The 22,463-nt window shown below is 42.9% G+C and overlaps 2 protein-coding genes across 3 annotated transcripts; one reads left to right on the top strand and one right to left on the bottom strand.

Moving 5' to 3' along the window:
- Positions 1 to 1,832: 1,832 nt before the first annotated feature.
- gtsf1 (gametocyte specific factor 1) lies at positions 1,833 to 11,276 on the bottom strand. 2 transcript variants are annotated; one of them, XM_066710386.1, is made up of 8 exons: positions 11,173 to 11,276; positions 8,642 to 8,757; positions 8,034 to 8,134; positions 5,936 to 6,062; positions 5,020 to 5,103; positions 4,452 to 4,527; positions 4,092 to 4,162; positions 1,833 to 2,163 (listed from the first exon to the last, which is right to left on the bottom strand). In XM_066710386.1, coding segments are annotated over exons 2-8 (546 nt in total). In that variant the 5' UTR covers positions 8,727 to 8,757; positions 11,173 to 11,276; the 3' UTR covers positions 1,833 to 2,161. The 2 variants fall into 2 exon arrangements, with proteins under 2 accessions (XP_066566483.1, XP_066566484.1); XM_066710387.1 differs by having other exon boundaries at positions 8,034 to 8,131.
- Positions 11,277 to 12,497: 1,221 nt separating this feature from the next.
- Positions 12,498 to 21,900, top strand: letmd1 (LETM1 domain containing 1). Its single transcript, XM_066708229.1, has 9 exons — positions 12,498 to 12,655; positions 13,721 to 13,887; positions 14,679 to 14,794; positions 15,159 to 15,241; positions 15,612 to 15,798; positions 17,708 to 17,809; positions 18,041 to 18,193; positions 18,499 to 18,595; positions 18,703 to 21,900. The coding sequence occupies exons 1-9, from the start codon at positions 12,537 to 12,539 to the stop codon at positions 18,774 to 18,776; spliced, it is 1,098 nt and encodes a 365-aa protein (XP_066564326.1). The 5' UTR covers positions 12,498 to 12,536; the 3' UTR covers positions 18,777 to 21,900.
- Positions 21,901 to 22,463: the final 563 nt, after the last annotated feature.

The following is a 22,463-nucleotide window of genomic DNA, read 5'->3' as shown; positions in this document are numbered from 1 at the left end:
TTCTATTTTTATGTTCTTTATGCTAGATGTTATTTTTCAGGTTTCTTAGGTAAGGTTTATATTTCATGTTGTAATCTCCCTGACCTGTCCGGGGACTACAGATGAAAATTAGCAATTTAGCTAATCAATGTGCAAGGTCCCGGTCAAAACATAGTAATAAATGCCACATCTGTCACGCAAATTGGTTATCTTGGCAAAGGAGAAATGCTCACTAACAGGGATGTAAACAAATTTGTGCACAACATTTTAGAAATGCGTTTTATGTTGAGCTGAACTGGGGGGAAATGCTCCTGAGAACCACTATGTTTAACCAAAGCAGTGTCCCCTGTGCTTCAGCTGGCCGACCCGAGCTGGCCCCTCCAGATGCAGACTATGGAAATGACCTACGGAAGTTTGTCTGGGCAGCTGAACCGATCGGAGATTAAGCAGCGTGTGCTGGAGAGCCAGGCCACAGACCACGACTACGCCAGGCTGGGCTACTCCCGCCAACGGCTGCACCCCAACTTCCTGCACGGCACCCCGGGTGAGTTGGTCACCTTTGCCCTCACGTATGAGGCGCCCATGTACAACAATTACAACCGCAACATCTGGTTCCTCAACCACGTCACCATGCTCCATGCCAAGATCCACAGCAACTGCACTGCACCCACCGACGTGTTTGTGGTGACCGGTGTGGTGCCCGATTCCCTGATCAGCGCCAGGGTCAGCTTGCCCGAGTTTGTGTGGACCGCCCTGTGCTGTGCTGCCACAGGCTACTCCATTGCCTTCTTTGGGGAAGGTGACCCTCTGGAGCCCGATGTCATCGAGGTGGAGCTGACCGACCTGGAAAGCCGACTCAGCAGCCACTACCCCAGGCATGTCAAGGTGTTCCCTGGAGGATGCCCGTGAGATTGTGGAACGGACACAGGCTCATTTTAGTGAAAACTTTTACGGTCTAGTCTAGGGCTCAACTTCAGTTGCTAAAGGGCATTGACTTGTTCTAACCATCCCAGTTCCCCAATTACTAAATCAGTCCGATTAACTCAATGGTTCTCAACCCTGGTCCTGCAGCCCTACTATCCTGCTCGGCTGTGTGCCACATTACTTAATTAAACCCTTAACTGAAGTGATGGAGTCGAGCAGAGCATTCACATTTTTAACTGGTAGTAGAAAGTGATAAGAAATTTTTAATTCTAAATAAGCTAAATTTAAAATCAAATTAAGGAATTTAGCTCTGTTAATGTTTCAGTTCTGTAATGCGGAGCTCCACTGGCACAAAAAACGACCAGGACAGTCTCCTCAGGAGCAGGGTTGAAAAATCACTAGATTTCTCTACAAGTTGCAAATGCTCAAAAGTAGTGCACCTTGAATCAAAAATCTCTTAAAACCATCAACAACAGTTCCTGGAGGATCAGTGTAGACTTCTTTTGGTCAAAACTGAAGCTCTCCATTACTTAATGGATCTAGCCATGTTATCCATTAGACATTATCTACATTTTAGGGGCTCTAACATTTGAGGTTTGATTCAACACTAACTGTAGTGTTACTCTGTAGAGAAGCCTATAGTGAAGGGTGAAATTCAATTAAAAGGCCAGGGTACACTACAGCCCTGCACAAATTCAGAGCCCTGCTGTGCATACATTAAGATAACTATGAAATCCAGTTCCAGCTCCTCACTCCACTCAGGAGTTCAGTAATTAGGGATTCAGTTAGTAAAAGATCAGATCACAACCAGCCATAAAACAATCTATTTAAAAAGTGGCAAAGGTGTATTATTCTAGATTTTTATAGGTTGGGTGCCATCTGATACTTCAAACACAGGAGGCGAGAAAAAAAGGCTCAAGACAAACCACTTTTTCCCCCCCCAATTGATTTTTATTAAAAGTATAAGAACAGCAGCTCAAGTCACCTACTTGCAGGTACAAGTAAATCAGGCTTTCCATATTCTACTAGGAGCGGAGGGGCTTTCTGGTCACATACACAGGCTCCAACATAACAGGGCTAGCTAACCACTTAGATTCCCCCCCAAAACAAAGTAAGAGTCCTAGTCTAAACAAAGATGACATACTGACTTTTTATTGATCTGAACTGGAGATTATAGTAATTAAAAGTACAAAAAAACAAATCTAAAAAAATAATTAAAAGGTTTATGCCCATCCGTGTCCATGGCATTTCCACAGTCTCCTAGAAGAACACAATGAAATACATGTGTTAGTGCAGAATGTAGAGGTCTGGACTGACTGACAGACTAGACATTATTCTTTGGGAGCAAACAATTTCCCATTTCCCTTGTAGCTGGACTGTCTGTTCACTTAAATCAGGTCAGTAATGAGGAGCCCTGGTCCTGGAGGGCCACAGTGTCCTCTGGGTTTTGGTCTCCCTCAACTCTGTCCCTTAACTGAATCATTTACTTAAGTAGTGTGTCCAGGTTGTGAGCTGGTGGGGGTGCAGAGACCTACAAACCCCACAGGACTGACTGCAGCCCTTTAGGACCAGGGCTGCTCACCACTGCTGGTTTACTTAAAAGCAAGAGGTTTTTTTTTTTTGTTTTTTTTTAGGACTTCTGGCTTATATCCCAGCCCAGCTCCTTAAGATTGAAGTAATGATGCAAACTAAATCTACACTCCACATGCTTTTGTGGAAACTTGCCTTGAGTCACCAACATGCATGACACAGGACCGCAAAATCGGTGGCATTGACCAAGATGCTTGTTAATTCATCACCGAGATATGGCCGTTCAAAGCAGACTAGGTCTGGCCTCCCTTGCCTACAGAGCTCTAATAGGATAATTATGGTTTTGGAAATGGAAAGAGGGAATTGTTTTACTTTGAGAAGTGCATTATAGGGGGCTCCTCAGTAGTGAGCAGGTGAATAATGCATGGTAATTTGATTTCCCCCAGGTTTTCCAGTATATTAAAACCCACAGGGGTGGAATGGAGCTTACAAACAGTCATTTTATTATTCATACTTTGCAACTTTTTTTTTTTTTTTTTTTAATGAAATACATACTAGGGAGTTTTGTTCAGTACTACACATCAGGTACTTTTACATGAAATTTCATATGAATTTGGCCCATTCTAACAATTTTTGCAAATTCTACACGTGACTTTGCAACTCCTCATTTTGCCGTCCTGTGCCACAAATCTGTATCAATCGCCTGTATTGAACAGTATTTAAGGAAACCCAAAGTGACATTGATAGATTGCTCTAGTTGATGAAAAAACACAAGGCTTACAGCATTATAGATCTCCAGCTCCACTGGGGGGGGAAATCACATTGAGGATTAGAAACATGTCAATTAATAGTATATTTAGCATATGGGACACCCAATGAAAGATGGTGATATGCTGATTTTTATTAACAAGTAATCCCTCTTTTAAATGTAGTGTGTAACAAAAACACGAGCACAAGCCCTTCAGAACACAGTCCTGACCTACAAACTACAGTTGTGGAGGAACCAGAAAATAACATTGTAGCTTATGTCTATTGCTCTACTTTGATTGCTTCATGGCTGGCTCAGCACACTGTGGTCATGCGAGTAATAAGACTGGTACCTCATATGCATCATGATCAAGTGGCTGTGGATTTAGAACTCCTGTGTGGATTGTGTCATGTAAAGGCACTGTGGGTGAAGCAGTGGTGGTGATGCACATCATAAAACAGCCTAGAGAAGATGGGGGATGTAGGCAGCACACTACAGATCGAAACTCCAAATGCCACATCTGAAATTCAACTGAATAAGTTGTGCTCTGGAGGCCAAACAAATGAAAATCTGACCAGATGTGAGTGAGCATTTCACACAGCTTTGGAACCGAGGACATTTTGGATTAACATCTGTCACAGCTGACCCATCAATTACCCAATTAAACCCTTAAACTGAACGAAGAACTCAATTCAGACCAAAACAAATCTAGTTTACCAACACTAAAACACTGAATAAAATCAATTATTAAGAAAAGGAGACCAAGTCAATTCGTTAAGTTTGGCATAACAAAATAACCAAAACCTGATACATAATTGAAAGCGACAGCGTTGCCCCTCAGCACTAGGATTTAGAAGCTGCCAGTCTGTGCCAGTGGGCCGTGCATGTCCATTTCTCCTGCAGTACTCACAGTTCTTCCAAGGCAGAGTCCTGGGGGCCCTCAGTCCAGGAAGCAGGCTACCATTAGTGGTGGGTTCAGGCCTCGAAAAAAAACAAAAAAAAACATTATTTTGCACCATGTGAATTGCTTTGAATAAAGACTTAAGCTGAAGAATATCCCCATTTACACACTAGCACACCCGAATAGGATTTTCCTTAGTGTGAAAGTACATGCTCTGGAAGAAAGGGGGTCAGCGCAGGCCTAAAAACTTGAATACTGCTCGAGCGAGAGCTCTACTGCAGCCAATATGAATCTTGCAGCAGCCGAAAAGAGGACTCCACTTAAATGGGCACCTGCAAATATAGGGTAGGGTTAACAAATTCAGCTTACTTGTCCTCGTTTATTTTGTTGATGGTGGAAGTGGACACCCCCCAGATGAACGGCTGTGGAGGAACATCGTCTGCATCTGCAGCGGGAAGAGAGGTAAACAGCATGTTGCACTGGGCTTCGGCTGTTCGAATTTACCTACTGACTGGTGAAGGAATGATGCGCATGGCCATTTGGGTCAAAAAACTGTGGAGAATCAGTTTTGCAGCCACACAAAAAGCCAAGTCACACAGCAATCACTTGGCCCCATTTAAACACTGGTTCAGATAGTTGGTTATGCTTTTAGAATCCTTTCAAGTATGTTTTGCAAAATCAATATTGGAATATAAACAATGATTTAGTTGATCATATAATTAAGTACTTCAATGGTTTGACAGTTGGTATTTTGTATTGTGAATATGAAAGTATGTTATCAGGGTAACCACAGCTCTTGTCCAGTACAGTAAATGCAGTCCATGCAAACCCACTTCCACTTCAGGAAAAGGTCTCTCATAGGATCTGAGCATGCATGGAAACTTCAGCAAGATGATAAAATCAGTTACTGCAGTGCAGGCAGCTGCCTGTTCCCTACCTTTGTCCCAGTCTTCTTCATTGTTAGGGCACTGCCAAGTGCTGAGAGGCACCTGCCACTTACACGGCACCTCTGCGCTGCCCGCTGAAAACACCAAAGACAGGGATTACTGCCAACACAACACTACGCAATCGCATTAAGAATAAATCCTTTATCCATGATCCTTTTAATACTTTCTAATGCTCCAAAACCGACTTATTCTGCTTTAGGGTAATCCTGCTTATTTTGAGTGTCTTTGTTCTGCATGATGGGAAAGCTCGGAGCAAGGCTACTGGTATTCAGTGCATGACTAGGAGCCGTAACAATCATGTGAAGAATTAGCAAGAGGACTTCTCCAGGGGTTAACAATTGTCTAACTAATTGTTTTAATACCCCCTTCTCAGTCACATTGTTTTATTTGTTTAAAGAATAAATTATAGTAGCAAAAAAATAAAGTAGCAAAAGAGGTCAAATGCATTAAAGGTCCTGAATAAAGCAAGTCTCCCAAAATCAGTTTGAAACACTGCCACTCCATGCATTCACTTCTATGGAGCAGGATTGGAAGTTTAATTAAAAATCAGATTAACAGGAATTATTTAAGTTCTCTCCAGGCTGAATCAGAGGTCAGCAACCCCAGGTACCCATTGATAGGAATAGTTTAAATGAACACACATTTAATTGGATACAAGCGGCAAAGAACTGAATCAAAGGGAGTAAACACTTTCTCAGACAGTTGGAGAGCCCCAGGGTCGAGCTCAGTTCCTGGACGCCACAGCATCTCCTGCTTTTTCTCCCAGTTACTTAACACATTTCTACCCTGAAATCTAATTCCCCAATGTGTAACTTGGTTGGGAAGCAAACTAGGAGGCTTGGCTGCTCTCCAGAAACAGGGTTTGAACCCCAACACCAACCCAAACCCACAGCCCCTCCTCCTTACCTTTGTCAGACTGGATATTGCACCGATCCGCACAGTTGGTCATGTGGTGGGAAAGCTCATTTTTGGGCATTAGGTGGCGAGCATTGAAGGGGCAGGTCTTCAGCTCACTGGCCAGCTTGGGATGGTTCTGTAGGAGTGAGAGAGACCATTTAAGGGGGCAACTGGGACCAGTACAGGAGGGCTCCAACTCCCTTTAGGAATGCACAAGTGGTGTTTAGAATTGCATACTTAATAGATATTTTGAAAGAGCAAATCAGAGACGGGGCCTTTATTCACCTAGGTAAAGCATTGAGTTGTACCCAATTATGAGGTACAATATATACATAATTTTGAGATGTTAACAAATACCAAGATTTTTTTTTTTTTTTTTTTTTTTTTTTTTTTTTTTTAATAAGAAGGCACCTTATTTAGTACTTCCTTTAAAAAGGGGAGGTAGGGAGTTTCGGGAGGGAGAGAGAGACAGGCTCATTGATTGTATGCCAAGACATTTCAAACTAAAGTGCAAATTTGGTCAATTAAATGCAAGATGCTATAGGGTCTTGTCCACACCTAGATCAGAACAGTTTGTGCATCTTCATCAAAAAGGAAGACTGAAAAGGCACATAACCATATTAACTGCTTGAAAGTACATGCATAACATCCTATGAATCATACAGTGGTGTTGGATGTCATTAGATGTTAAGGTCGCCGAATGTTTTAACCCCTGATTGCCAACCTAATGTGCCCTTTGGGGGGATACTAAAGATTTGACTGAAGAAACTAGAGCACAGTACCAGTTAAAGAGGCACTGCTCTGCCGTGGTTGAAATACAGAGCCCAAGCAATGGGCCACAAGAGTGCCACACTGCCATCTCCTCAGTCTGGTGGAGCCACCAGGTTAAACCCCACCCCCCCACCCCATGTTCTACCATATTAGGTCACAGATTGCTGCTTGGAGCTAGACTGGAAATTGGATTTCAAACCAGGGAGGTTGAAAGAACACCAGCAAATGCAGCACAAGCCTGTTCAGGACCCTGTGAAGAGCAGCCGTCACACCGGATTAACCCGACCGGGCATCCAACCCATAGCACGTCATTTTTTTTTTTTTAAATGTGAGCTGCAACTTTAACACACTGCTCCCAGCAATCTGCCTGGATCACACAAATGATTTGGTCCATCGGATCATACCCAGAACTGCAGTAGCCCGTTACACAGCGTGTCCTCCGACTGCTTCAGATACAAGTGCTCTTCATTACAAGCACCAAAACAAAAGGAAAATTATTTTAACTGGGCAGAAGCAATTAACTCTTTGCACTCACCCCCATTTTCACCTGGTTGGACTTCTTAGAGATACAAGTGTTTAATATGGACATCATAAGGAGTACAGGTGTGCGACACCTATCAAATGAAACTAGACAACCTGTACTATAATATTCGGCACAGTTGATCACGATTTGACACTATTACAGTATTGGCAAGTTTTTTCGCAAAAACAAAGCGTTTTGTGAAATTGACCTTTTTCCTGCATTAAAGTCTATGGGAAATCTTTTATGAATTTTATTTTGTTGAAATACCACTCATTGAAACTTGGAGAAGTTGAAAATACCATATGAAATGAAGGAATAGGGGGGGGGAAGAGGGGAAAAAAAAAAAAATTGCCACCAGCAGGTTGAAAACAATGGTCCAATATCTGATAGATTATCTGTATTGTTTTAAGTTAAATAACATGCAGGGGGAGGGCATTTTTCTTTTTAATGAAAGTTCGCTATTCTATAAATATTACATTCGCTTGACTTGTCAAAGATACCTACAATTTCTAAAACATGAACTGTACCATATTCAGATTTTTGCAAATTATACTCATGCAAATTAGTTCCAAGTTGGTTATCCCAGGTCACAAATTTCAATGAGCAAGGCTGAATTACAACATCGGTATCACAAAGACTAGTCCTTTTTTGTGCAGATGGGCTTGCTACAATTTTTTTTGTTTTGTTTGCACTCTTAAGAGACTACTGGGATCCAAGCTCTGCCATTGTCACACAATAGAGCCTGCTTCAAGTGGAGTGCTTAGACCATTACTCCACACTGCTGCCCCTGCAGCCTCCCTCTCCCAGCCTCACCTTGCTGCACTTGATGAGATGGTAGGGGAAGCGACAGGCTCTGATCAGGTGATTCTTGTCATAGGGACACTGGAGCAACTTTTCTGGATTATCCTCGCCTTCTGGAGAGTGAAAGTAGTTCTTCAAAATCAAATTTAAAGGTGTGTGTGCAACATAGCATGTTAAAAGATGGATACATAAAGGAGACAAACAGAGAAAGAATGACCTCAGTTACCATGCCCCATGTGGTCTATAGTATGCCCATACCTTTTTCCAACTGCACAGTATTACTTCCTTACTATGGAGGAAGAAAGCTCGGGGAAGCAAATTAGCATAACATCACATTGAAGCCCTCAGGCCAAAGCTCAGCAGAGCAAAGGCCTACAGAACCTAGCAGTTTAAAACCATTTAACAGTGATAACATCCAGTAGAGCAATGAAAAAAACAGACAGAAAAGGAACACACTGAAACTCTATCACAGAGTCCCATTTTAATATCTGGGGGTTTTCTCCTTAAATGGGGCTTTGCCAAGGAAGAGGACAGCGAGGCCAGATTCAACTTGATCTCTCTCCACAGTAAAAAGCATTCGGATTAGTTATTCAATTATTTTGTATTCCTGGAGTAGTTACCAGTCTCTTCGTCCCAGCCACGTGCAGAACCCCCAATAGTATTCTTCTCAGCGAGGCAACTTGATCCCAAGTGATAGGAAGCCATCTCGGATGCACAGCGTCACCAGCCCAGTTACCTCACAACACAACAGCAGGGCACAGATTACACATTGTACCCAAACCAGATAAGACATCTGAACACACTCAAGGGTGATATCAATGGACACCCGTGAGGAATTCAATGTGTAAAAAAAAAAAAAAAAAACTTTCATAGCCTTGTAGTTCCCAAACCTGGTCCCAGGGAACAACTGTGCTGCTTTATTTATGTGTTCCAAGCCATCTCTATAATTGATTAAATGAACTATTCTGACTGAACAGCTGTTTTTTTTTTATTTTTTATTGGCAAACTCAAGTTCAATAAAGTGACAGAAGGCCCTTGAAGTTAAGCACACAAGCTCCATTAAGACTTCAAATTAATCCATGCCAACTTTGATTTGAACAAAAACCAGCAGGAGAAAATCTGATTAGAATGTTCTGAGGATTACACATTAATAAAAAATAAATTATATTGGTCATTTTTTTTTTTTAAGTAGCTGGAGATTAAGTTAAATAACACCTCAAACTTTTCCTCAAGCTAAACAATTCAACAAGCACAATGAGCCATTTATTTGTTTGATTAAGGTTTGGCTGGAATAACAGCTGCAGGACACTGTGGCCCCCAGGACCAGGGATGATTACCACCACCATCACCTTTAAGCAATGGGATCCACTTCAGTATATATGGAGGCATGCAATCTAAACATTGTAAGGAATGTAGTTTATCATTTAAGTTGATATACTTCAGTTGGCTCCTCCATAGGTTTGAAATGAGCACTTGGTTTAGGACACTCTAAAGATGGTCTATGTCAGTGATCAGCAAAGTCGATGCTTATTCTCATTAAATAAACTAAGTGTCTAGAGGGAAAAAACGACAAAAGATTTTAATTCTCAAACATTTAATTCCGATAATGCAGTAAACAGAAGAGCGGTCAGGCACTGTCACGCACAGTGCAGCGTCAGATGGAGCGGAGAGTTCAGTGACGTCACTGTGGACCGGGCGCTCCAGTCCAAAGGAACGGCGTTTTGGTTGCCGTTACCAAACCTACAGGTGTTGTCGTCCGCAGCCTCCGAGATCCTCTGCAGGTTTACAAGCACAGATCTCTGTGAAGCCTCATTTTCCGTGATTAAAAACAACTGAAGTCGTCTGCGGAACGAGAGACTGCAGGATCTGATTGCCACTACATTGATTAAACCCAATTAGCAGCACCTTTTGAATAAACTAATGACGACACGGGTGCACACTACCGCCGACATTTCGTCCTTCAATCGCCGCAGGGTAGAAAAAAACCCTGAAGTTTTACATATGAACAGCACAACATTTTCATGGCAGAAACACTGCATTTACATTGCAAATTGGATAGTTTTTTTTTTTTAATTTATTATTCGTGTTTTCTAGGCTGTATTTTGCTTGTATATTCGTGTTTATGTATAAACTCGTTAAAAACCAAAAAAACTTTACGCAATAAACTGTGTAAACTGGTGTATAAATCGGTATGCACATACATGAGCAGACACACTTATAAAACAAATAAACCAGTTAGAAAAATAACATAAAACTGAAATATGAAATTACAGAAAACGCGCTTTTCGACACTCCAGTGCCCCACACCGAATCAGCATTCATAGCAATCAGCCCTGACCACAGCACTGATCCAGAGACCTGGCTTTGCAACGCCATCAAGACTGAATACCAAAGGACAGGAAGACGAGAGCTACATCAGGTGCAAATCTGCTACTGAAATAAAGATAATATATTAATGTGTGCAGAAAATCACGTCTCGGGAATCAACAAGATTATAAATCAGAAAAAATGTGAAAACCGTACAAAAAGCAGCTATGGTGGATTTAGTGTTAATCAATAGTGGTGCATCTGATGTATGCTCAGTTTGGGTCTCCGAAATAACGTAATAAGCTAATAATGTTTACAACCGACCAATTGCAAACGAAGCTACAACATCACTTCCCACGGCTCCGTCAGTGAGGAAACACCCCGCGGACCCCGGCCTGCACCGAGCAGCGACGCCCCGAGTGTTGCGATTTGAAGGCAGGGTGTGCATTAATCAAATCCACTTAACCTAGAGACCTGATCCGTTTTTAAATAAATTTGATCTCGACAATTAAAAGGGTTCCCAAGTAAACTGCAAAAGAAATTAAAGACACTTACACACACAGCGTCCCTACATCAACCTGTCCGAGCCGTGACTAATGTCTAATGAAATTAATTCGTGACGGTATAGCCAATTGTGTAGGGGGACATAATAATGCTTTAGGCGTAATTTGTGTGCTTTGTGATAAGCGATTCCAACCAAAAAGCAACACGGCTGTGCAGGAGTTGAATTTGAGTCTGTATTAACGCACAAACCCCCAAACTTAATTAGACACGCGAAAATAACAACGATGCAACCATTTTCCAAGTTTATGCAAAAATGAATATTACAAAAGGATGCACTTACTGAAAAAACACTCGTCTGCAGATCGCACCTCCTGCGACGCTTGCACACTGAGGCTAAGGCAGCGCAGGCGCAGAGGGGTTATTATTTAAACGATTGGACAGGATTAGAGAATCACGGGGACAACCACCGCGCATTCCTATTGGCCAAAGGACTTGTGACCGGTGTGACGTAGATCTGAAGAAAGAGCCGGTCCGAGCCGCGGAATTCGAGAGAGCAGCAGGTCTGTACACTTTACGGCATAGAGGTCTCAAGATTTAGTTTTACTTTTAATCTACGTAAAGACAATACTACAAACCGTAATTTCAGATCGAGGTTTACAAATTCACTTTTTGATAGTAAAACGATACATTAAAAGTTACACAAAGGGACAAAACCAACAATAACAGTTTTTGTTTTAAGGTTTACGACGTTCGTGTCACAAATCAATGACTTAGTGTAAAAACAACACTGTATATAGTAATTTCTGTGTTTAACTTAAAATTTACAAAAACAGCAACCGTTGGGTTAAACTGCACACATTATCATATAAAATACGTTAAAGACTTTAAAATAAAGGCTATAGGCCGAAATATAATTAAACTTCTATTGAATGGAACTGTGGTGTCATGCAGCGCCTAACGCCATTGGCGGATCAACTCATTGTTTAGATAGTTTACGGTACACCCACGTGTTCAGACAACGATTCACTCCCGGGGAAATGCCTTGAAGTGTGCAATGGGGGCCACTTTTTATTCGGTCTTCGGTAACGTTAAATTAATGTAAAAAATAATATATATGTATTCAAATAGCTATCTTGCCCTTGACAAACGTCAACGCAAAATATTATGTTCCTCAAATTCAAAGTATTACGACATTGTGTGACCTTTTGTAATTCCTTGCAGGCTTATATAACCGGTTTGTACTGTACTGAATATGGATACAGCAAAATAAATAAAAAATACAAATAACACTAATTAGCCTGGTGATTGTTGGGTATGTAGGCCTACATCAGAATTTGTTTTACTTGTACAGGAATATAACGAAAGGGTGATATTGAAAGCGTGTGGTGTATGTGATTATTATAATTATTAATCACATACACCACACGTTTTAAATATCACCATTTCGTCAATGTCCATTAGTAAAAATATTAACATTGCACTACAACAATAACAATAATAATAATAATAATATACTAGTGCAATGTAAATATTTGTACTCGCTCTTCCCTTAGTTTACATGCATTGGCATTAATTGTGCGCCTTTTATGAGTTATTACGGTCCGCCCGTCACAGGGAAACACAAGGCAAATGTTTAACCAATGACAGCCTCGCTTCCGACCTGGCGTCGCCTCTGCATTGAGCGCATCAGGCACGGCGAGCAACATGGCGCTCTCCAGGACGCGGCTGTGCGGCGGCTCGGCTGTGATGTTACTGTACGGAATACGTCCTGCTGGGGTGACACCCGGCTGCTGCACATTGACCCTCGTTTCCAGAAAATTAAGGTATGGATTTGGGTTTGTTTTTATCATTCTTATTTGCAAAATACGCCCTCAATGCACCCCAACCGCACTGTCACTCCCTCCCTTAGTTTATGGAAGACTTACCAGTATTTAGCTCAGAAACAAAACCGCAATAATAAGAATAATAATATAATAAAGTAACATTACACGCTATAATTGTATTTCACTATTCGATATGTATTACTGACGCTTGGATTGCAATGCATTGAGCTTTTGTAGCGAAATGTAAACCGGCGTCCTGAATCCTGTGCAGTAACACCTTAAAATGTTTCGACTTCAGTGTTAACGCTTGTCTATACCCCCCGCCACATGCAATAGTGCTCACTGTCTGTGTAAATTCAAGGTCAGTGTTGGGGTTATGTTACTTTAAAAGGGCACTCTCTTCCTGGTTTCGGGGACAGTCAAGTGTGTCACGCTGATATAATGTAAATCCACAGTGTGGGACACAATACAGCATATATAGGAATACTTTTGCACTATTATTATATAAGTGTATATTGTTAAGTTCACAGTGTTTTCCATATTTAGGACTGGCTTTTGTCATCGTGCAGCTGATAAGTCAATCTGGCGGATTTAGCAGTTCATAGGAGATAGGTGTCAGCCAAAAGGCACCTAACAGACAGTCGTCTCCCTTAAAATAACTCCTTCCGGGATCCTATTAACCTCTCTGCGGGGCCTTTATACTCTGCAGCACCAGAGTGACACTCTTGGGCGTCACCGCAAAGTTTGATCTCTGTAAGCTAGTAGTGGTTGCCATATTGTTATTTTTGAATTTATCTCTGGTGGGTAAACTAAGTCAGTGAAAGCTGTCTGTTTCAGAGAATACCATTTTGTTTATTGATTGAGCTTTTCTCTCTCTCTCTCTCTCTCTCTCTCAATCTCTTATCCTCTTGCTCCCCCTCTCCCTCTTCCAATTTATTCCTTCTATCTCCCTATTCTACCCACTCCCTGTCTCTTTGCTTCCTCTCTGTCTTCCATCCTTTACCCTACCCCCCTCTCTTTGTCATCTTTTGCCCCAATTCTTCCATCTCTCCTTGTGTTGGCCAGGCTGGGAGGGCAGCTGTCAGGCCTCCAGCAGAGCTACTCCACCAGAGACCAGCAGAGCCTAAGAGAGAGGGTGGGCTCTCGGCTAAAATGGGCCAATGAGAAGTACGAGAGCTTCCTCCAAAATAACTTTCCTCGCTTCTACCTGCTGTACCACACCTTCATGACTGGTGAGAGCCACTTACCCCACCCAGAGAGCTGACAGACGCTAACTAGCATTGTTCTAGTGTAGGGAGCTGTATTGCCTCAGTGGAAGAGCCGGGAATTCCACAACACATCTAAAGTTTATTGTGTTGAAATAGCACTCTGGACTCTGGCACAACTGTGTCTCAGAGCAGTTAAAGAGGAGGTTTTCTCATTTCTAGCATTCAGTTCATTCTTTCCTCCAGTAGCTTGCTGCATACAGTGACCTTCACATTTAATCCATCCTCTATATTAGCCTATATATTAATACCATGCCATTATTTCCACATGGTATTGCTCTTTGCAGTGTTTTTAGTATTTGACATTTACATATTTTCATTAATTAGGGAGAAAAAAAGATTGCACAATTGGATTTCTTGTTAAATCACCTATTTTTGAAAATGTAATAATAATTGTGGAGGCATTTGAGAGAGTCAACCATCCACTGACCCCTGACATCCCAAACTTTGCATCTTCTTATATTTGAATGGTATATTTATAATGGTACAGTTTATACTGTTTGACAATTTATAAGATCAGTGATGTGATCTTTTCTGCTGACCTACAGTCTGAACTCTGAACCAGTGAGGAAAGACATCTGTACTCCTTGTGCGGTTACCAAAGGTCCTAGCGTATAATAAGTATAGGTAACTGCTGATGTACTTTATTAGGATCAATAAATGTCTCTCCTTTGAGTTTGATCTCATGTGTTGATTTTTCTCAGTATACCACATTTTGTGAGTGCTGTTTTCCTTAAACGCGTGTTGCTGCTCCCCAGGGGCCAAGCTCCTCTTCCGGGATGCCAAGGAGATGAAGAGGATCAGGGTAAAGATGATGAGGCAGAGCCAGAGCCTCCAGCAGTTGCCCTACCGCGAAGTGGAGGCTCTGAGACAGGTGAGCCCCAGCCCCTCATCGCCTGTGCATAGCCTCCAGCATACGGTCCTGTTGATCGGTGTTTGAACAAAAATGTTGATTACGTCACTGAGCCATTATCTGAACTCCTTATTTGACTGCTCAAATTGAATCCATTCTCGGACTTAAATTCATATTAAATGCTTGAAGGCACTTGAATTCTCCCTTGAATCAGAGCTTGCTTAGAACGGAAAGCCACTATTTGACACCCTAGTTTGAAGAACTCCAACTCTGTGGCTGTTTCAGACGAAGATCGAGGCAATGGACACTTGACCATGGGTGTAGAAACCTGATCTCCACTCCTGTCTCCTCACTCTCTCCCTCCCCTCTCCTCTCCTCTCCTCAGTTCCGCAGAGATGTCATTAAGGCTGCTCCAATGGTGTTGATCTCCATCCCTCCCTTTGCAAACTACCTGGTCTTCATCCTCATGTGAGTGTCTCCTTGGGTGGCCAACAAGGGAAAAACTTATAAACTCTTATAAACTCAAGTCACGACACGCATCTTCTAAATTGATCTCTATTTCATTCTAAATTTAGCACTGTTGGAATATGGAAATCTATTTCCAAGACAAAACTTTTGTTAAAATTCTGTATCCTTGAATAAAATCCCAGGATGGCTTTTGCCTTGTAATTAAATCTAATTCCATATTTCAATAGTGCCATATTAGTCCTGGCAAATACAGAATGGTTGGCAACCCCGGCCTCTCCAGCCACAGACAGCTCCTGCAGATCAAGGGGGAATGGTTTTGAAGGGTTTTGCAACTGATATCTCTCTCCCCCCCTTCCCCTCTCCCTGGCAGGTACCTGTTTCCCCGGCAGCTCCTGATACGGCACTTCTGGACGCCTCAACAGCAGATGGAGTTCCAGCAGATCTACCACAGGCAGCGGGCACAGCACCACGCGGGGGTCCTGAGGGGGCTGACCATGGCAGTGTCCAACATCACAGAGAAGCCCCTGCAGAGACAGCTGCTGCAGCTCTGCAATAAGGTATGACACTGTAAAACTGCAGCCAACAAGAGAAGGCCCTTGCTGTTTCCAGCTGAGGGATTGCTGTAGGGTGGCAAGGTGTCACAGTGTTTAGCCTTCCTGGAACCCGGTTTTGCTTCCTGCCGTGGGTGTCTGCCCATTTGTAGTTCGCCTTTCCTCCCAGTGAGGTTTTTTGCAGATTACGATTCAGTGCTTAAACAATTCATAGAATATAGAACGACACAGTTAATACTTGAGCCCTAGAATACAATGGATGGATGTTTTAGTGCTTGTTAAGTAAGCATTCAGTATAGAATTTAAATGTCATTGGGGTACAGTAAAGGGGCCCGATTTTTATTTTATTTTTTAATATTGGACCTGATCCCTGAAACTGTTTATTGTGCACTTACCACAACCCCACAAGGCAGCCTCAATGCACTTAAGACAGGATGGAATTGTCAGGCTCCAATTGTATCATGAGAATTGTCATTAACATCATGGTAAAAAATCTTTTTAATCAGTCTAACTGTAGCTGAATTAAATACAATTGTGATTAATTACCCCCTCACCCCTAGAGAAACATAGCTCAACTGTTTGCTTGCTTGTGTCAGAAAATGCCATACATGACAAGAGGCAGAATTGTAAGTATTTCTTTATATATATAATATACACTCACCTAAAGGATTATTAGGAACACCTGTTCAATTTCTCATTAATGCAATTATCTAACCAACCAATCACATGGCAGTTGCTTCAATGCATTTAGGGGTGTGGTCCTGGTCAAGACAATCTCCTGAACTCCAAACTGAATGTCTGAATGGGAAAGAAAGGTGATTTAAGCAATTTTGAGCGTGGCATGGTTGTTGGTGCCAGACGGGCCGGTCTGAGTATTTCACAATCTGCTCAGTTACTGGGATTTTCACGCACAACCATTTCTAGGGTTTACAAAGAATGGTGTGAAAAGGGAAAAACATCCAGTATGCGGCAGTCCTGTGGGCGAAAATGCCTTGTTGATGCTAGAGGTCAGAGGAGAATGGGCCGACTGATTCAAGCTGATAGAAGAGCAACTTTGACTGAAATAACCACTCGTTACAACCGAGGTATGCAGCAAAGCATTTGTGAAGCCACAACACGTACAACCTTGAGGTGGATGGGCTACAACAGCAGAAGACCCCACCGGGTACCACTCATCTCCACTACAAATAGGAAAAAGAGGCTACAATTTGCACAAGCTCACCAAAATTGGACAGTTGAAGACTGGAAAAATGTTGCCTGGTCTGATGAGTCTCGATTTCTGTTGAGACATTCAGATGGTAGAGTCAGAATTTGGCGTAAACAGAATGAGAACATGGATCCAACATGCCTTGTTACCACTGTGCAGGCTGGTGGTGGTGGTGTAATGGTGTGGGGGATGTTTTCTTGGCACACTTTAGGCCCCTTAGTGCCAATTGGGCATCGTTTAAATGCCACGGCCTACCTGAGCATTGTTTCTGACCATGTCCATCCCTTTATGACCACCATGTACCCATCCTCTGATGGCTACTTCCAGCAGGATAATGCACCATGTCACAAAGGTCGAATCATTTCAAATTGGTTTCTTGAACATGACAATGAGTTCACTGTACTAAACTGGCCCCCACAGTCACCAGATCTCAACCCAATAGAGCATCTTTGGGATGTGGTGGAACGGGAGCTTCGTGCCCTGGATGTGCATCCCACAAATCTCCATCAACTGCAAGATGCTATCCTATCAATATGGGCCAACATTTCTAAAGAATGCTTTCAGCACCTTGTTGAATCAATGCCACGTAGAATTAAGGCAGTTCTGAAGGCGAAAGGGGGTCAAACACAGTATTAGTATGGTGTTCCTAATAATCCTTTAGGTGAGTGTATAATAGGTACCTTACTTTCCTGGTGTCTGTGATTGCAGATTGAGAGAGGAGCTCACCCCAGTGTGTCTCAGATCCACGCAGTCCGCAGACTCTTCGTTGGGCCCCCGCTGGGGATCAAGCGGCTGAAAGCAGCACACATGGTAAGCCAGTGGTCAGGGTGATACCTAACACCCACCCCACCTGCCAATTTTCAGTTATTCTATCTCCCGCCCCTTGCTTTTTGTGTATCATAAATCCACCACCCAGTCTGGGACACAGAGTTGTACAGGCACACCTTTGAACTTGTGTACCTTGCACTCCTTTCTTTTCTCTGTCTCTGTTCCATTTTTGTCCGAACTCTCTCTCTCTCTCTCCCCTCCCCCCCCCCGCAGCGGTCACTGAGTTGCCAACTCTTCCTGACGCCCCGCCTCCCCGCATTCCTGATTCGCCACCGCCTCTGGGGCCACGCCTCCGAGCTGCTGCAGCTGGACCGGGCACTGAGCAAGCTGGGATTGCACCAACTGAGTGACCAGGAGTTGCGCCAGGTCTGTCTGTCTCCTGCTCTGCCTCTTCTCGAGTCTCACCATGTCTGACACTGATATGTGAGTGTCACAATTTCTGATGCACCTTTACCTAGAGCTTTAGCCACGTATGTCTGGAATGGGATCCTGTGAAATGGTGCTCTGAATGATAGCAATGAAATTATCACCCACAACACTCAAAAGCAGGTCTTCCCACCCTTCCCAAGTAGACTATAAACTTGACTCCCTGCTGCACTTTGATTCTGTGTCAGCCCCCTGCTCTTGCACCGAGCTGCTCTTCAGTGACTGTCTCTCTCTCTCACCCCCAGGCTTGTTATCTTAGGGGTCTGGACTCCACTCGCCTTGACGTGGACCACTGCAAGGAGTGGCTGTACAACTGGCTCCAGCTCTCCACACGGCTCAAAGGTTAGTGTGCACCTACTGGCACGACAGCAGGGATCCTGAGCTCACTCCACCACCTGGATAAACAAATGATCTCGCATCTCTCTCTCTCTCTCTCTCTCTCTCCCCAGACTCTGAGGTCTCTCTCCTACTCCACAGTATGGTCCTGCTTTCTCTCAACTATCCTACAGCCGCAGTGCACTAAGCAGACAGCTGGGCCGCCCATCGCCCGCCCACCAGGAGCCTGCTCCCCACAGCTTGGCATGGGAACACTAAGCAGCAGCCTGGTGCTTGCTTCACCATGGCTACCAATTCCACACCTGCTGGGCGGTCTGGCACTGAGCACCACACCCTGAGTAGGGGAGGGGCGAAGAGGACAAACCAAAAAGTTTTACAGAGTTAAGATGTTTGCCTGCCTGACCATAACAACCCCTGTTCATGTTGGTGCCACTCTCCTGTGTGTGGGCATGAAGTCCAGGTAGCATGATTAGCAGGCCACTTTGATGCCAAACATTGACAGTTAAAAGGAAGCCCCCAAAAGGAGTCCTTTTACTTCCTAATCTCTGTAACAATTACCCCAAAGAAGAAGGATATTGGAGATCTTGGTGTAATTTTCTTTGTTTACACATCCTGGTAGAACTCGGGAGGGAGGTGCTGTAATGTTCCCGTGGCGTACGCGTCGAACTTCACAAACTAATCCCTTCAAATACACTAAACAAAACAAAATGCAGATGAAGGTAAGGGAGGATCTCTTAACTCTCTCCACTGTTACGGACTCCAATATCTCCCCCATAAGGGAACTCGACCGATCATCAGTTTTGCTGTGGTGGTTCCTTTTCGGGCTAGTTTCTGGTTTTGTCAAAGAAACCAGCCCTGAAAAATCGACTCCCTGTACAAAGTGCTTGGAGAAGAGCTCACCGAAATAACGTCACTTGCCGAGCAACTTCGAAGCTTTTCAAAATGTCAAAATGTCGAAGCCTTTTTTTCCCTAGCCCCCTATTCCTTTGTTTTGTGTTTATAAAAAAATAGACCACTTTAGGTCTTGCTATTGATCTGAGTATAGGCCAAGCCCTGGGTCATCTTAAAAACGGCCAGCATTGATATAAAGATAAAACCCCAAGCACATGAAGGAGCACACACATTTGGGAGGCCTGGCCCTATACATTGAGCAGGGGCCATTATCCACATTAGGGCTAGGGCTGACTCTTAAACCAAGAGCATGAAAAATCCCAATTTCAGTAATTCAGTATCAGCCAGCAAGAACAAGTATCTCAGCAGGATGTGCAGTAGCTTATTAATATTATCAACCAATCCCTGGGAACAGATGCACCTCCTGTTTCAGAGACTAGCTGCACTAGATTACAGATTTTGGCACTTAAGCCCACAGTGCGCCTCGACGCCACGCACTGATCCGTGAGCATTCGTTACAAGTTAGCCATTTTGCGGGGCCAAACTATGCAAGCAATGTTTACATCGTTACGTTATGCCTAGTGAAGTTTTAGTTAGTGTATACCTTTTTTACACTCATTTCAAGTTTGTAGTAACCTCTTCTTTCAATACTAAATACCTCCAAACCATTGTACCTTTAGGACAGGGGACTGTGTATCCCTTGTCCTGGAGAGTGACAGGGTCCTTGAAGAAACGGCTTGTGTGGGCGGTCACAGACACGGGTGAGCGTCGGCCACTGATTGAAGAGAATGTTTCAGACCTGATTGACTGGGGCTCTGCAAGAAGAGGGTTGATATTAATAATAATAATAATATTGTGTAAAAACGCAACTGTCAGTTTATTTGTAAACGTATTCAGACACAAGGTGACCGAATGCCCATGATGATTAAATGGGCCTATTATGTTTTGGATAGAGTGCTTTTGGTCTGGGATATGGTTCAACAAGCCTGGTCTCTACAACCTTAAGGTCTTCTGGTTTTCTTCCTAATTTTGCTCCCAGTCTGAGCTCCCATTTTAGGTTAGACTGTTTTAATTATTTACAGCTGGGACATTTTCGGGGGGGAGATCAATGGCACTGAAATCTGTGATGTCTTGGCTGTGAAAATGATTATGCAAATGATTCATTCAAATGTGTAACCTGAGTTGTTGTGTATTAAAAAACAGAAGCCACTGGGGTTCCAGAGTCCAGCATAAGGGAACTTGGCATAAGGGAAATTAATATAGGTGTAGGTGTGTGTCTGTGTATATACATATATATAAATAGCAGAGGCATACCATGATAAGTAGCTACTGATATTCTGATATTCTCTACTGAAATCTGTATTCTTAAAGTCTTAAATTTAAACTGTAATTGTATGTTTTTTAAGACTTTTATTTGCCACATGAGTGAGGTTATATGGATGAAGCAACTTGAATTTTAATTCTACGTTTTTCAAGTCAAGACATATGCAGTTACCTGTTTCAATTCAAACAGGCACGGCAACATATGGAAAGTGCAGAACTATTTAATTTTGTGCTTTTGAGACGACCTTCGCCTCCATCGAGTGCAATCAGTCGGTTTACAAAAGTAAGTTGTGGCACAGTCTCCCGAATGCAACCCTTGTTCACGGTCATGGCACGCCACTGATTTATACAATAGAAGACCCTTAACTTCTGCTACTTGTATTTATACATTTTATACTTTTATTTATTGTGTAAATATAAGGCACTGTATATAAGAATAGTTTTAATTGATTTTGGTGGGAAAATATACTACTAAAATAACACAGCTGCATGAATACACTGGACTCCTGAAGATGCTTCTGCAGGATCGCAACAGCCCTGATGCTGGTCTTCTTGTCTGAGCAGTAGTTTAAGCGCAACAACAAAATCTAGATGAGAGCCATTTCCCCCCCTTTTTTCCTGTTTTTTTTTTTTTTCTCACCTTTCACTTCCTCTGGTGCATTCATGCTTTTGGTTACATTTCCACCCGTTTCACTACAGAAAGCTGGGTGAAATGAACGCCAGTCACCCTGCAGTGAGGATATCTATGTAGAAGGCCTGTGTTGTCAAGTATGCTTTTATAGTTCAGATGACATTTCCACTGCTTTGTACTGCTTTTATAATAACCCTTCTGCACTGCTGTTGTATTATTGGTGTTGTTTACTTATACCGGATTCTCAAGGGGGATCGTGGGGGGGGGTGAAAGGGGGCAAACGGTCCTCTCATATGGGATGAGATGATGAAAAGATACTGCACCCCCCCACTCAACTGTGAATCCACTGTCATTGCTTTTATTTAAAATTGATCCCTTGTTTTGTGCCTTTTTTCTACATTAATGCCAACAAGGTGTGCTTTATCAATGTAAAATGTTGAGAGAAAAATACATTTGTTTTTCTGTATGCTTGCCTCTGCTTTTGTCCCTTTTTTAAAACACACACACACATAAATAAAACGGTCTGTGATCTATAACAGGTCACCAACAATCTGCTACAGAATGTATTGGACAGAAGTAATCTTTGATTTGTGGAATCCTTCCCATATGTGGGTGATTGGTTATTATTATTATATTTCTTAGCTGATACCCTTAGCCAGGGAGCCTTTCAATGTACCTGTTTATACAGCTGGGTTTATATTGGAGCAGGCTGGGTACAGTCCCTTGCTCAAGTGTACAGCAGCAGTGTCCCCCACCTGGCATTGAACCCCTGGCCCTCCACTGCCCTCCATTACATATACACTCACCTAAAGGATTATTAGGAACACCATACTAATACTGTGTTTGACCCCCTTTCGCCTTCAGAACTGCCTTAATTCTACGTGGCATTGATTCAACAAGGTGCTGAAAGCATTCTTTAGAAATGTTGGCCCATATTGATAGGATAGCATCTTGCAGTTGATGGAGATTTGTGGGATGCACATCCAGGGCACGAAGCTCCCGTTCCACCACATCCCAAAGATGCTCTAT

This window comes from Amia ocellicauda, chromosome 7 (genome assembly GCF_036373705.1).
Source record: "Amia ocellicauda isolate fAmiCal2 chromosome 7, fAmiCal2.hap1, whole genome shotgun sequence".
In the NCBI taxonomy this organism is placed as follows: Eukaryota; Metazoa; Chordata; class Actinopteri; order Amiiformes; family Amiidae; genus Amia; species Amia ocellicauda.
Note: the sequence above shows the minus strand (reverse complement) of the source record. Positions and strands in the feature narration are given on the sequence as shown.